Source organism: Panthera leo, chromosome E2 (genome assembly GCF_018350215.1).
Source record: "Panthera leo isolate Ple1 chromosome E2, P.leo_Ple1_pat1.1, whole genome shotgun sequence".
Classification (NCBI taxonomy): Eukaryota; Metazoa; Chordata; class Mammalia; order Carnivora; family Felidae; genus Panthera; species Panthera leo.
In genome coordinates, this window is record NC_056693.1 from 2,569,283 (window position 1) to 2,584,582 (window position 15,300).

A 15,300-nucleotide genomic window follows, 5' to 3' on the forward strand; every position below is an offset into this window, starting at 1 on the left:
CCGCTCCTTTGGGTTCCTCACATCTTTTCTGTGAAGCCCCCAGGCACATTAAAAAAGAAGTACCACTAATAAAACTGGTCGGTACTTTCCCCTGTCAATCATCAGTTTAATTTGCAGGCCTCAGACATCGCACCCAAGAGGATAGAGGTAAAGTTTTTTTCCCCCTCCCTTACAGACCAAGGAAGAGAAGATGTGTTGGCTTCTCATGTGATTCTCTGCCCCCCACCCCCCCACCCCGAATCCCACTCAGGACTTTGAAGGGTAGTTTGTGCCACTTAGTTTTCTTTTTTTGGTACGGCTTTAGCCACCAAACTCCCCATGAAAGAGGGAGGTTATTGCCATGGCATGCTTTGAGAGTGATGAGGGAAACAACTTTGCCCACATGGTAGGATATTGAGGGGGAAATTTCCAAGTAATAGATTAGTCCCTTAGGTATCCAACCAGAGCTCATGTTCTGGCTTTGCCTTTTATTCCCCACGTGACCTTAGACAAGAGATTTCCCTTCTTCTGGATTCTCTTTTCCTTATCAGCAAACGGGATGAAAATAATTCCTCCCTGGCAGTTGTTTGTGAAGACGGGATTAATGAGAAGAGAACATCCAGCACAGAGGCTGGTGTTCAAAGACACCGTAGATGGTGGCTCCAGCCACAAGCCTAAGACTCTCCAGGATTTCGGCATGGGTGAAACTTGCCAGTAGGGAACACAGCATTGCTAACTCTAAGCTGAACACTGTATGTTAGTTCCCCAGAACTTACTTGTGTTTAACCAACCTCTCCCCTTTGGTCCCCAGCCAACAGCCCCTGGCAACCACCGTTTCACTCGCTGGTCCTATGAGCTTGGCCTCTCCCCTAGACTTTCATATTGGTTCAGAGTTTAGTGGCGAAGGCACGGATGTTATTTACTGGGTGTTTTTTTTTTTTTTATCCTCAGTATTGGGGCACTCCCATGGGGTCACAACTACCATTCCAACCCTTGGCTTAGGCATCAGCTAATTCCTTCCCCATCGCTTGGACCGTCTCAGTTAAGAGGAAATAGCCCGGGTGAAAAGAAGTTCAACTCACATCAGCTTCTGCAGGGTGCACTGTGAGGCAATCAGGGCATGACAGAGGGGCTTTATGCCCTGGGTTGTCATCTTATTTCCTACCAGGCTCAGAGATTTTAGGCTGATGGACGTAAGAAGGATTTGGGAGATCACCATGCAACAGGTGGGGGTTAATCCACAGTGATCCAACCTGCAGAAACAGGCAACACGAAACACAGTCTCGTCTCTGCCCATAAAGCAACCCGTTTCCCTGCATGCCAGCCACGCTGGCCTTTTTGCTGATTTTTGGACACTGTTTGCTCCAGACTCAGGGTCTGAGCATTTGCTATTTCTTCTGCTTACAACATCCCCCCACCCCCACCTCCAACCCCACGTCTTTATGTGGTTCAGTTTTTCCATTCGGGTCTCTTGAATGTCACCTCTTCTGAGTAAGCCAGTCTCCCAACTTTACTTACCTGTGCCTGCCCCACCCCGCCCAACCTGGCCACCCCTCTCTCCAGCATTCTTTTATGCAGATCAATGATCGCCAGCCAATGTTTTATATGTTTGCACTTAAAAAAACGTTGAAATACATCTGACACGTAACATTGGGTAAGTTTAAGGCATAAACATGCTGATTTGAAACATTTATGTACTGCAGTAGGATTGCCATTGTAAGCATTAGTGAGCACCATTATTTCTTTTTTGGGGGTGGGAATGATTCAGATCTAGTACCTTCGCAGTTTTGATGTTTGTAATACAACCTTGCTGTCTATGATTATTACACTGTGCGTTAGGTCTATAGGACCTATTTGTGTACAGCTTTGCAAGTTTGCTCCCTCAGCGTCTCATAAGCATCCCAAGTAGCGGTGTCTTTTGACCAAGTTAATCTAATCCACAAAACACACGCCCAGGATTTACAAAACTGTGGTACCAGCCCCCAAACTGGAAATGAACAGAACGTCCCCGGGTAGTTGAACGGTTACCTAACTGTTCTGTACCGTGCTACCAGATAGGAAGTACTCAGCACTAAAAAGGAACCAGCATGGATGCTGGATCGGGAAGAATTGGCTGATTGAAAACAGTCCAGTCACAGGGCAGTGACATACTGTACGATTACGGATGGTGTGGTTGCAAAAGGGAACGGGGTTGATGGCACTTCTGGATCTTGGGTACGGCGTGGTTTTACAAATCTGCACGTTTCACAAATTGACACAAAACGACATACACACGTTGGTCACTGTGTCAGCATCCCTGGGTTTGACATCACACTGTTAGTTATGGAAGATACAACAATGAGAAATTGGCTCAAGGGTTCCTGTCATCTAATTAATTTTTTTAAAGTTTATTTATTTATTTTGAGGGAGACGGACACAGTGCACCAGCAGGGGAGGGGCAGAGAGAGGGAGACAAAGAATCCCAAGCAGGTTCCGCACTGTCAGCACAGGCTCTGACTTGGGGCTTGGCCTCAACAATCACAGGATCGTGACCTGAGCTCAAGTTGAGCGCTCAACCAACCGAGTCATCCAGTTGCCCCAAATTGGATTATCTTTGTGAAGCACTGAAAGTTACCTTTTTATTGTGGGGAAATATGCCTCACAAAGTTTGTACAGGTGTGTGGCATTAAGTACATCCACGGTGCTACACAAGCATCCATACCATCCACCTCCAGATCGTGCAGTCTTCCTACTAGTTTTGCAACTTGCTGTGAACAATTATTTAAAAAAAAAAAAAAAAAAGCAGGGGCACCCGGATGGCTGTCAGTTCAGCGAATGACTCTTGGTTTCGGTTCAGGTCATGATCTCATGATTTGTGAGATCGAGCCCCACGGTGGGCCCTGTGCTAATGGCATGGAGCCTGCTTGGGATGTTCTCTCTCTCTCTCTCTCTCTCTCTCTCTCTCTCCCCCCCTCCCTCCCTGCCTCCCTCCCTCCCTCCCTCTCTCTCTCTCTCTCCCTCTCGCTGCCCCTCCCCTGCTCACACTGTCTCTCTCAAAATAAATACACATTAAAAAAAAAAAAAAAAGGTAAAGACAACATTGGCAAAACCAAAATAAAAAAAGCAAAAGCCATCCCCAGAACTTACCTCAAAGACTCCAGCAAACAGTTTGGGTGTCTTAACGCTTTGCACGCCATCATGAGATCTTCTTCCCTCAGGTGGGTGCTTTCCAAGCTCAGGTATTTAATATTACGGTTGGAAATGAGAGTCGTCCAGAGATGACAAAGACCAAGGGTAACCTGTGTACCTTTAAATCTACCGAAGAGAGAAAAGACAACGATGAATCAGACATAAGTGACAGTTATAGCTCAATTTTCCCTTGTTCCTCTTCTTGTATTACAACTCTCTTATCTCTCACTATTTGCATTATTTTTTAATGTTTATTTTTGAAGAGAGAGACAGAGCGTGAGCAGGGGAGGGGCAGAGAAAGAGGGAGACAGAGAATCGGAAGCAGGCTCCAGGCTCCAAGCTGTCAGCACAGAGCCTGACGTGGGGCTCAAACTCACGGACCAAGGGATCATGACCTGAGCCGAAGTCGGACGCTCAACCGACTGAGCCACCCGGGTGCCCCTAATTTTAAAGATCAAAAAAAAATTTAATCTCTCCACCCCATGTGGGGCATAAACCCATAACCCTGAGATTAAGAGTCACACACTCCACTGACTGAGCCAGCCAGGTGCCCCTAATTTATTCAATTTTAAAGCAACAAATACTTGAGCGCCTGGGTAGCTCAGTTGGTTAGGTGACCGACTTTGGCTCAGGTCATGATCTTGAGGTTTGTGAGTTTGAGCCCTGCATTGGTCTCTGTGCTGACAGCTCAGAGCCTGGAGCCTGCTTCAGATTCTGTGTCTCCCCCTCTGTCTCCCCCTCCCCTGCTCATGCTCTGTGTCTCTCTGTCTCTCAATAATAAATAAGCGTTAAGAAAATTTTTAAAGCAACAAATACTTGAACCTCTATGATGCAGGAGGCAGTGGGCACAGTATTAAATGATGCTAATATTGCACGTTCTCACGGAGCTTAATCTCGTGGGGGGACACTCAGTGAAGAGCTGAACAAGACAGCTATGCTGAAGAATGAAATTCAGGACGGTCCATTGAGAACAGAGCTACAGGGGCACCTGGCTGACTCAGTAGCCGGGAACACGTGACTCTTGATCTTGGGGTTGTGCATTCAAGGCCCACGCTGAGTGTAGAGGGCACTTAAAAATAAAATCTTAAAAAAAAAAACCAACAGAACTGCAAACAGATATGATCAAGTTCAAGCTGAACAGAGAAGTTATATGTTGCAAAAAGGAGTCTAAGGTGTTAACTTTGGTTTTAAAAAAAAAAAGTCATTTGCCAATATATGCATATAGTTGCATGGAAAGTTCAGGAGATGTGAAAGTAGTTAATTAGAGAAATAGGAGAGGAGGCAAAGGATTTACCTAAGACCCTTGTAGTGCCCGAATCCCGTTACCATTTCGATGTATTCCTGCTGAATTACAGATATCGTGATGACAGGAACTCTAGGACATCACGGGCAAGAGCGGAGAGCAGGGACTGCTTAGCGGGAAGGGGTGTCCAGGGAAAATGCTAAGATAAGGCTGGCAGAGGAGTCTGGCATAGGACGGAGGTGAACAGGGCACTGTCAGTACTCTGGCATCGCCTGCCTCCCTGGCACAGCCCAGCTTAAGGAAACTACTTAGGGAGGAGATAGAGGCAAGAAGGGGAAAATGCGTGCAGAAGTTGACTTGCTCCGGTCTGGGGGTCACCTGTGCTTTGCTTGGAGGGAAGAGTCTGGAATAGACTCTGTCCGCAGTAGAACTAGCATTGTCGTCTCGTGCCCCAGGTGCTTGGTGAGCACCCTGGGGTCTACCACAGACCCAGGAACCTACGAGCTGTTCAAATATTTGTTACCTTATTAACAAACGTAAAAGCATTAAGAACTGACGGAAAGCCTCTCTGATCTTCCTCTACCCACTTGCCTGAAATGAGCTCCCCTCACCTTTCCCCCTAGTAACCAACTCCTATTCATCTTTCAATACCCAGGCTGAGTGAATCTGCCTGACAGGGTCTCTAGTTACTCCCCCCTTGTGTGCTTCTGGTGACCCGGTTCCTGTAACTTCTGCAGGACTTATCCTCTCTGATTACATTCTTAGATTGGTCTTTTCTCATAGGTGGGAGAGGAGAGCTGTGACACAGCCACGCCAAGGGCATGGACCCTTACATCAGATTCTGTATTTTACAGGTTGGCCGCCTCAGCATGGCACAGAGGGTCTTCATGGCCCCTTCGCTCAGGATGCTGCCACTCAGGTCGAGCTGCCGCAGGCTTGGGTGGGTGCTGAGCACGAAGCAGAGGTCTCCCCACCACTCATCAGCAAGGCGCCTCGCCGGCTTCCTACGTTGGAGAAGGAAAGAAGCATTTGCTTCCACGGGATGGAGTTTAGCGCAAGCAGGTGTCACAACAGGGTCAGAAGAGACCCGTCCATCACGGTAAGACTCGGATGGCTTCCGAGGGTCTGAGGCCCATTTAGCGTTGTCGCCTTGTGCTTTGCGTGAGTGCTCGCCTACCCACCCTGCTTCCGGAACATTCCGACACCCCAGGGGGGTGTGCGGAGGGGACCTGGAGCCACCAGCTCTATGGTCAGATATGCCCTTAGATCCCAACTCCCCCTGGAACGGGAAAAGGTGCGGTTCACAAGGATGTTCCTCAGAAAGTTAGAAGCAGAACTACTCAATGCTCCAGGAGGCCCACTTACACTCAGGAATTGAAGGCAGCACCCTGAAGAGGCATTTGTGCTATCTTCACAGCAGCCAAGATACGGAAACGGCCTAAATGTCTGCTGACGGATGAACGGATTAGGAAAATGTGACACACCCACACGCACGCACGCACGCACACCAGGGAGTATTACTCAGCTTGAAAAACAGGAAATCCAGGGGCGCCTGGGTGGCTCAGTCGGTTAAGCGTCCGACTTTGGCTCAGGTCATGACTCATAGCTCGTGAGTTCAGGCCCCGCGTCGGGTTCTGTGCTGACAGCTCAGAGCCTGGAGCCTGCTTCCGATTCTGTGTCTCCCTCTCTGTCTGTTCCTCCCCCACTTCCACTCTGTCTCTCTCTCTCTTTCTCAAAAGTAAATAACAAACATTAATAATAATAATAAGAAGAAGAAAATGGCACAAGTGAAGGACTCACCCTTGGGGACTCAGGGGCTGCACCTCAGTGAACTCATCCTTTGAGAGGCTCTCCTGCACATCCATCCGAATTTTCCGCAAATACTGGCAATGCCGGAGGCAGAAGGAGGACACCAGTACATCCATTCTCCGGTTCATTGGAAGCCACACTTCTTGGAAGCTGTTCAATGCCAAGCAAACAAAGTCTTCATCTTGAGTCTCAAAAAGACAGTAGAAGGAGTCCAGGAAGTCCAGAGGGGAGGGGGTGCTGGGCTGCTGACCCAGCAGGGAGATCCAGCCCAGAAGCCCCTGCCTCACCACCAGGGGGACTGGACATCCAAGCAGGACTTCCAGGGTCCCCATCACCTCTTTGCTCATGAGGCCAAACAAGAAACGCTTCATCTGGAGCAAGTGAGCATTGGAGCTGATTTGTCTGAGCTCCATCAGGCTCCTTATGTTCTCCATGAACACAGGGTAGGGATCCCACTCCATCTCCAGTCCTTCTAGAACGTAGTGCAGGGCAGCACAGAACTCCTGGATGCTGGGGTGCAGGAACGTGTAGCACCTTTCGTGGCCATTGTGTCGGAGGAGGACATTCATGTGAAACAGAGCGGAGAGCTCAGACTCCCTGAGTCCGTGAACACTCAGGTCATCTGCGTAAAACACAAACTTCATGTTCCACACTCCCTGCACCGCCATGCGGCACAGGCTCCTCAAGGTGGCTCTCTCTTCCCGGCTGAGACAGCGCTGGGATGGGTCTCGGGGAGTGAGATGATGGAACAGAAAGGTGGTGTACAAGCCCGTGAGGGTCTGGCAGGAAGGAGGAAGGCTCTTTCCCGACGCCTCATGCAGATTCAGAGCCTCGCAGGTGAGCCACCCCAAGATGGGGACCTGGCACTCGTTAAACAGCGGGTGGTTGTCCACCACCGAGTTCAAGACTTTTGTCTTCTGATGCTCATTCTTCATGTGCTTAAGGAGCAACTGAACCCTTTTCTCCACGGAGATGCCCCTGACTAACAGGTAACGGGGTGACAGGACCATGGATTTGAGCTTTTCTATGCCCGTGTCTCTGACGGTGATCATCAGGGAGGCCTCAGGGAGCAGGACTTTCTTCAGCAGACTGTGCATCAGAACGGACATGGGTTGCTTGTCTCCCCAGTCTTCACAGAGACCCAAGTCAGCATCTTTGAAGGCAAATTCCAGGTCATTGAAACCATCAACAACAAACAAAAGCCTTTCTGGTTGGGACATGATCTCCGTCACCGGAACCTGTGAGTGTGGCCACTCCCTGCAAATTAGCTCTGCAAAACTGACCTCCCTCATCCACGGCATTTCTCTGGCATGGAGGAAGAAGACATAGGAGAACATTTCCTGGTAGAGTTCACCTCGCGCCCAGTACAGCAGGACCTTTCTGGCCAAAGCTGATTTCCCAATTCCCGATTTCCCATGCAAAACCACAGTGTGAGGCCGGAAGCCCCTCTGGTCTGGATTAAAAGCATCAAACAGTATTTGCATTTCTGGACAGTCAAAGGCAAAGTTGTCAACACCATGGTGTGTGTCCAGCTTCGTAGCAAATTTTGTCATCACGTGACTCTTGTAGTCCTCTGTATTACCTCCACAGCCCACGTTGGACAGGGGAAGGGAGAAGAAAAAACAGGAAACAAAGTTAGAAGAAAGTCTGGATTTCAGGAAAAAGCAAAACACAAGTCCCCAAACCCCTGGACCTAGAATCAACGGATCCTAAGTTAGAGCATGTATGTGTACATGGTTCTTTTGTTTCTTCCTAGCAATGGGCTGATAACAACCTCCATCCTTCTTGCAAAGGTCAATTCCTTAAAGCGTATGAATGTCCTACAAAATACCTCTACTTGTCCCTTTAGTCCCGTCTTTTTGTTCAGCACTTAATACCTGACATATTACATTTTTGTTTGTTTCTTGTCTGTCTCCCCTCAGTAGACTCTGTGCAGGGACTTTGTTATTTACTGTTGTATCTTTATTAGAATGATGCCTGACACCCTGTAGACACTCAAGTATTTGTTAAACGAATAATCTATGCCAAACACTACTATGCAGTCTATGAAAGGCAGAGAAGCTTAGGGGAGCTGAGGATGTGTGTGCATCGGCACTGATTTCTGGGCTTGCAACAGGCATGGATCTCTGGCAGCTCTGGGCTGCTGTGGAGAAACACCTCCATGCAATGGGAAAACCTGCTCTGCCACAAAGAGGCAGACATGGCCCTGAAGTCAGACAGATCCTGCTTGAAATTCCAGGCTCTCTTGTATGGTGTCAATTTCTGAGCCTCAGTTTCCCCACCTCTGAGAGGAGATTAACATCCTCTTGAAGTGTTGGAATAAATACTTAAGAGAGAATGTGCCTTCAAAATTTATTGGCACAGGGCCTGGCAAAAACAATCAGTGGCCACTATTGTCGTTACAAACCATAGTTCTTTCGCATTATCTGATTTTATTTTTATCCCAGCTCTTGTCACAAATGGCAGTTATTTTATGCATCTGGTTTTTGCCTAGTCCCTAGCTTGTGATGGAAGTTCCATGAAAGCACTTTATCTGCATACCTCCAGACTCTTCAACAGCCTCTGACGTCTGACAGGTACTCAATAACATGAAAAAAAAAAAAAAACCTCCTCTAAGCCAGGGTCCTTACATTTGCTGGTAATACTATTATATATTTTTTAAAAAGATGACAAGATCCGGGGGGCCTGGGTGGCTCAGTCGGTTAAGCATCCGACTTCGGCTCAGGTCATGATCTTGCGATCCGTGAGTTTGAGCCCCGCGTCGGGCTCTGTGCTGACAGCTTAGTGCCTGGAGCCTGTTTCAGATTCTGGGTCTCCCTCTTTCTCTGACCCTCCCCCATTCATGCTCTGTCTCTCTCTATCTCAAAAATAAATAAACATTAAACAAAATTTTTTTTTAAAAAAGATGACAAGATCCTCTCTGTACAAGTGTATAAGGCAATGACTATCTTTACATAAAATATCTACCCAGAAGTTCTAAATCTTAAGCTCCCTTATTCTGTATAGGGAAAGGTATTAAGACACCTATATTAAAACTATAGGAAGCAGGGGTGCCTGGATGGCTCAGTTGGTTAGGTGTCCGACTTCGGCTCAGGTCATGATCTCATGGCTCATGAGTTCGAGCCCCATGTCGGCCTCTATGCTGAAAGCACAGAGCTTGGAGCCTGCTTTGGATTCTGTGTCTCCCTCTCTCTCTGCCCTTCCTCTGCTCATGCTGTCTCTCCTTCAAAAATAAACAAACATTAAAAAAATTTAAAAAAAAAACTTCAGGAAGCAGACCTTGAGGTCTGAACAACCTCTATTTGCTGAGCTCAGACTGATGCATTATCCTCAAAGGACAGACTATGCTCCTGGGCTATAGGTTTTCAAAGAGAGGAGGAAGCCCCAAGGAGGTACGTCTGCGTTGAATTTGGGTCGCCCTTGGCCACCTCTTCTCCCGTGGACTCAAGTATTGCATCTGTGACCAATAGTTCCAAATCTCCTTCAATGGTGCTGACTTCTTCCCTGAGATCCTAGGCTCATGTGTCCAACTCACCACCTCAGAGGGTCACAGGGACCTCAAACTCAGTGCGTCAAAAACTCATGTTTTACCTCCAACAAGAAACTCCTCATAAGTTTCCTGTAAGTGGCAATTAGACAAAAGCTTCTGTTTGTGGACTTACTTTGGAACAGATGTTTGCCTCAATGCTTTCTCCATAAACCTAATTTTAGCCCCATCTCACTCTTATGGTGGTTTGTTCATCTGCAAAATGGGGATATTAATACCTCCCTTAAGAGACTGGTGTAGGATGCTATGACATAATCATAAGACATGGAGAATAGCACCTGGCCCGTGGCAAGTATTCTAGAGAGGTCGTCAATACTGGCATTTATTACCACTCATCTCAACTGAAAATGGACAACACTGGCAACTTCCGGGTCTTCAAGCATTTGTCTAGTGAAAGATTAAGGCTAACATAGGTTACGTCACAGAGGTGGAATAAAAGTCCAGCTTGAAAGTCAAATAAATCACTGATTCCTGGCATCACCATCCATCAGGCTGTCTAGTGGAAAGGCAGGAACTACACCTGACACTTTTTCCCCAGAAATCCCAAACACCAACTTTTATCAAATACCTCATAAGTCAGATCACTTCTGTCCATCAACACTTCCTTGTACATGAATATTCATAGTGGCTTTATTCACAATAGCTAAGAAGTAGAGACAACCCAATGTCCATTGTCTGATGAACAGATAAAGAAAAGGTGGTCTATCTACACAACAGGATATTAGTCAGCAGTAGAAACGAGCTAAGTGCTGGTATGCGCTACAACATGAATATAGAAAACATTATGCTAAATGAAAGAGGCCAGTCATGAAAGACCACGCTTGTAGGATACCATTTATATGTATGGTATACATACATAGAAGTCCAGAATAGGCCAATTCATAGAGGCAGAAAGTATATTAGTGGTTTCATAGGACTTGGAGAAGAAGAGATATAGAGTGATAATGGGTTTGGGGTTTCTTTTGGGAAGAGGAAAATGCTCTGGAATAACATAATGGTGATTATTTGCACAACATCGTGAACATGCAAAGAAACACTGAATCGTACACTTTAAAAGGGTGAGCTTTTTGGTACATTGATTATAGCTCAACAAAAAGTCTCAAGTGGAGTGCCTGGTAGCTCAGTTGGTTGGGCAACTGACTCTTGATTTTGCCTCAGATCATGATGTCAGGCTTTGTGAGATCAAGCCCCAAATCGGGCTCTGTGCTGGCAGCGAGGAGCCTGTTTGGGATTCTCTCATTCCTTCTCTCTCTGCCCCTCCCGTGATTTCTCTCGCTCACTCTCAAAATAAACTTGAAAAGAAAAGAAAAGAAAAAAGAGAAGAAAAAAGAAAAGAGAAAAGAAAAGAAAAGAGAAAAGAAAAGAAAAGAAAAAAGCCTCAAGTAATATTCCTCAGAGAAGTCTGCTGTCACTTCCTTGACTGGTCAATTGCTGTTTCATACAAACATGGCACCTGGGATCTCATCGTTTTGTATTTTGTTTTGTTTACTATGGCCATATAACTCTATATGGCCATATGTATATATTTTACCACTATGTTCCTATCAGTTCTTCAAATGGTAGGTATTCACAAAATAAAGGTTGACAGAAGGACTTGGGAAAAGAGGTCACCACTAGCCAAGTACTTCTGAACAAAGTGCTTGATTACTCTTGTCTATATTTAGCACCTGTCAAACGAGCTTACGCTTCATGCCCAACTTCCCCAGAATCCCAGGTCTTTGGAATGTGTCTTCATACAAAGTAACTGTAGATGATCACAGCGGACATATGTGATGCCTTTGATGATGATTCATTCTAGGAGCTCTTGGGGGAGGAGACTGATGTACCAGAGACAAATGCAGATGAGCAATGGGAAAGTGGACTCCTCTGCCAGCCAAACTCCATTCCAGGATGGCCAAAAAAAAAAAAAAAAAAAGCAAACCAAAAAAAACCCCCACAGCGAATCAGATTTCTTTACCTTGTTCTTTCATCTCTGCTGCTGTGGCACCATCTTGTTCTATAGCTTGTGAAATTTCTGCAAAAGAGAGAAGGAAGAATAAACTCCCCCATTCTTTTATTTTTAAATATAATTGTCAAATTGGTTTCCATACAACACCCAGTGCTCATCCCAACAGGTGTCCTCCTCAATCCCCGTCACCCACTTTCCCCTCCCTCCCACACACCCTCAGTTTATTCTCAGTTTTTAAGAATCTCTTATGGTTTGCCTCCTTCCCTCTCTGTAACTTTTTTTCCCCACTTCCCCTCCCCCATGGTCTTCTGTTAAGTTTCTCAATATCCACATATGAGTGAAAAACATAAGGTATCTGCATTTCTCTGCCTGGCTTATTTCACTTAGCATATCCTCCAGTTCCATCCACGTTGCTGCAAATGGCCAGATTTCATTCTTTCTCATTGCCAAGTAGCATTTCATTGTATGTGTAAACCACATCTTCTTTATCCATCAGTTGATGGACATTTAGTCTCTTTCCATAGTTTGGCTATTGTTGAAAGAGCTGCTATAAACGTTGGGGTACAAGTGCCCCTCTGCATCAGCACTCCTGTATCCCTTGGGTAAATTCCTAGTAGTGCTATTGCTGGGTCATAGGGTAGATCTATTTTTAATTTTTTGAGGAACCTCCCCACTGTTTTCCAGAGTGGCTGCACCAGTTTGCATTCCCACCAACAGTGCAAGAGGGTTCCCATTTCTCCACATCCTCTCCAGCATCTGTAGTCTCCTGATTTGTTCATTTTAGCCACTCTGACTGGCGTGAGGTTGTATCTCATTGTATAAATTCCCCATTGTTATGTGAATATCTGAATTAGAGAGGGCACAGACCCACATCTCAGGACCAGTTTGGAACATGGCAGCCACTGGCTCAGCTAGAGATGCCAAGTGTATGTAAAATGAGCACTTGATTCAAAATCAGGAGATATGAAGTTCTGGTCTCAATTCTGCTTTTAATTCTTTGGAGACCTTTTGGCAAGTCATTAAAATGGTGGATAAAATCTGGTGGATAAGAACCAAGGGTCTGGAGTCAGACATAGGATTTAAATGGGAATTCTGTCCCTTCCTGCTTATGAGGTCTTAGTCAACTTGCTGGTCTAACATGCTTCTGTGGGTTCATCTGTAGAGCGAGGATAATACCTCCTACGTTGTGGAGTTGCTCTGAAAATTAAATCAGGTGTTTTGGTAGAGGAATAGCACAGTCTCTGGTGTATAATAGCTACTACTTGCTGAGAATAACCATTATATCTACTTATTAAAAATAGTTTCCTAATGTGGCTAAGTACATATTTGACATAGGTGATATGGGAATGACTTACGGTATTTAAGGAATAGTCAAAAGGGTGGTGTTAATCTTGCAAATTATAAAAAAAACCATGCAATAAATTATCACAAATGTAACAGAAAACCATTTGAGCATTTTAAAGCAGACGAGTCAAGTTTTCAGATGTAAATTTCTAAAAGATCACCTTGGTTATTATTGTATGGAAAATGGATTGCATACAACCAGAGTGAAAACGGATAAGAAATTCGAAGGAAATGATTCTCATATACAGGGTATGGGTAGAAAAACATAGAAATGGATTATACTCTAGATGTGCATCTCATAGGATTTTGATTCATTGGATGAAGGTGGAGAAAGAAAAAAATCAGTCAGTCAGACTAAAAAGCGAGTAGGCTTTTGGAATGAATAAGCAGGTGGATAGCAGTCCCATTTACTGAAATAAAAAAACAGAGGAGGCAGATACATAGAACACCAAGAACACCAATAACAGCAGATTACATGGTCTTCTGAAGCACGCATAGAACTTTCTCTAAGACACGCCACATGTTAGCCCATAAGACACAACGTGAAAATGGAACAACAAACTAAAACTTACAGCATGGAGATAGAGCAGTGGTTAGAGTGTCAACATGTGTAGGGTTTAAGTATACAGCTTAGCCTCTGGATCTTCAGTTTTGTTACCAGATGATTGGAATTACAGTTACTACCACACGAAGTCCTGTGGAGATCTAGGAGATTGAAGCACGTGGCACCATGCTTAACCCGTAAGGTCTCAACAAGTGGTAGTTCTTGTGCACAATGGTAATTTTGAGGGGTTTCCCAATGTGGCTTAGAAGACCCCAGCTTTTGTCCATTTTGATCCTACTGCCAAGATTAGTCAGTCGGTGTCTCTATTTCATATCGCTAAATCACTACTTAGTAATCTTTAAACCCATTAAGATACGATTTTATCCCTCGAAAGAGAATATGTGGGACTACCCCTGTTAAGCCTAGATTTACATTAAAATTGGGATAATTTATGCCCTCTGGGATCCTGAAACTCTGTGACTCATCAGTTCCTCAGACTTTAGTTTTGAAAGGGATTTTCCTGCCCACAGTCTGAACAAAGCTGCTTCAACAGGAGGTTGGTCCTGATTCTTTTGAGGTGTTAGACTTCATGGTCAATGCTGACTGCTAGAAGATTAGCAATATATAAATGGTAGTGTGGGTAACAGTGGGGGAAAGTATGCTGTCTATATAAGCCTACATCTTTCCCTGTATGTTTTGGCATCACTGCTTTGAGTCCTTTTGTTGGTCTCCTTTTTCCTCCACTGAAGTGTAAACTTCATGAATGCCGGGGATTTGCATGTACTTTGTCCGTGGATGTATCACAAGTCACAGAGCGGTGCCTGGCATATCACCAGTACTCAAATATTTGGGGACTTGTATTGAACATGGTTTCATGTTATCTGGTTCTCCTCACCAAAGCCTCCAAAACAGATTATTAGGTGAAGCTTGTCCTGGTGGGGTCATGGAGTTATCCAAACTGAAGATGGAAACTCAAATAGTTGTAAGAAAGCTTTAAGATCACAGAGCTCTTTGGACTCAGAATAAGAAAGACCATGATGGGAATGCAAGCTGGTGCAGCCACTCTGGAAACCAGTATGGAGGTTCCTCAAAAAACTGAAAATAGAACTACCCTATGACCCAGCAATTGCACTACTAGGCATTTATCTACAGGATCCAGGTGTGCTGTTTCAAAGGGACACATGCACCCCCATGTTTATAGCAGCACTATCAACAATAGCCAAAGTATGGAAAGAGCCCAAATGTCCATCGATGGATGAACGGATAAAGAAGATGTGGTGTGTGTGTATACACACACACACACACACACACACACACACACACACACACCACACACACTGGAGTATTACTCGGCAATCAAAAAGAGTGAAATCTTGCCATTTGCAACTATGTGGATGGAACTGGAGGGGGTCATGCTAAGTGAAATTAGTCAGAGAAAGACAAAAATCATATGACTTCACTCATACGAGGACGTTAAGAGACAAAACAGATGAACATAAGGGAAGGGAAACAAAAATAATATAAAAACAGGGAGGGGGACAAAACAGAAGAGACTCATAAATATGGAGAACAAACTAAGGGTTGCTGGAGGGGTTGTGGGAGGGGGGATGGGCTAAATGGGCAAGGGGCATTAAGGAATCTACTCCTGAAATCATTGTTTCACTATATGCTAACTAATTTGGATGTAAATTTAAAAGAATAAAACTTAAAAAATAGAT

At 45.2% G+C, this 15,300-nt stretch overlaps 1 protein-coding gene across 1 annotated transcript in view; it reads right to left on the minus strand.

Moving 5' to 3' along the window:
• The window catches only part of NLRP5 (NLR family pyrin domain containing 5), a 34,344-nt gene that overhangs the window by 13,158 nt on the left and 5,886 nt on the right, over window positions 1–15,300 (minus strand). Inside the window, exons 4-9 of the mRNA XM_042920251.1 lie at window positions 11,704–11,760; window positions 9,596–9,656; window positions 6,191–7,846; window positions 5,224–5,394; window positions 3,106–3,273; window positions 1,062–1,232 (exon numbers count right to left, since the gene is read on the minus strand). Coding sequence (XP_042776185.1) covers window positions 1,062–1,232; window positions 3,106–3,273; window positions 5,224–5,394; window positions 6,191–7,846; window positions 9,596–9,656; window positions 11,704–11,760 — 2,284 coding nt within the window. The remainder of the gene's footprint in view (window positions 1–1,061; window positions 1,233–3,105; window positions 3,274–5,223; window positions 5,395–6,190; window positions 7,847–9,595; window positions 9,657–11,703; window positions 11,761–15,300) is intronic.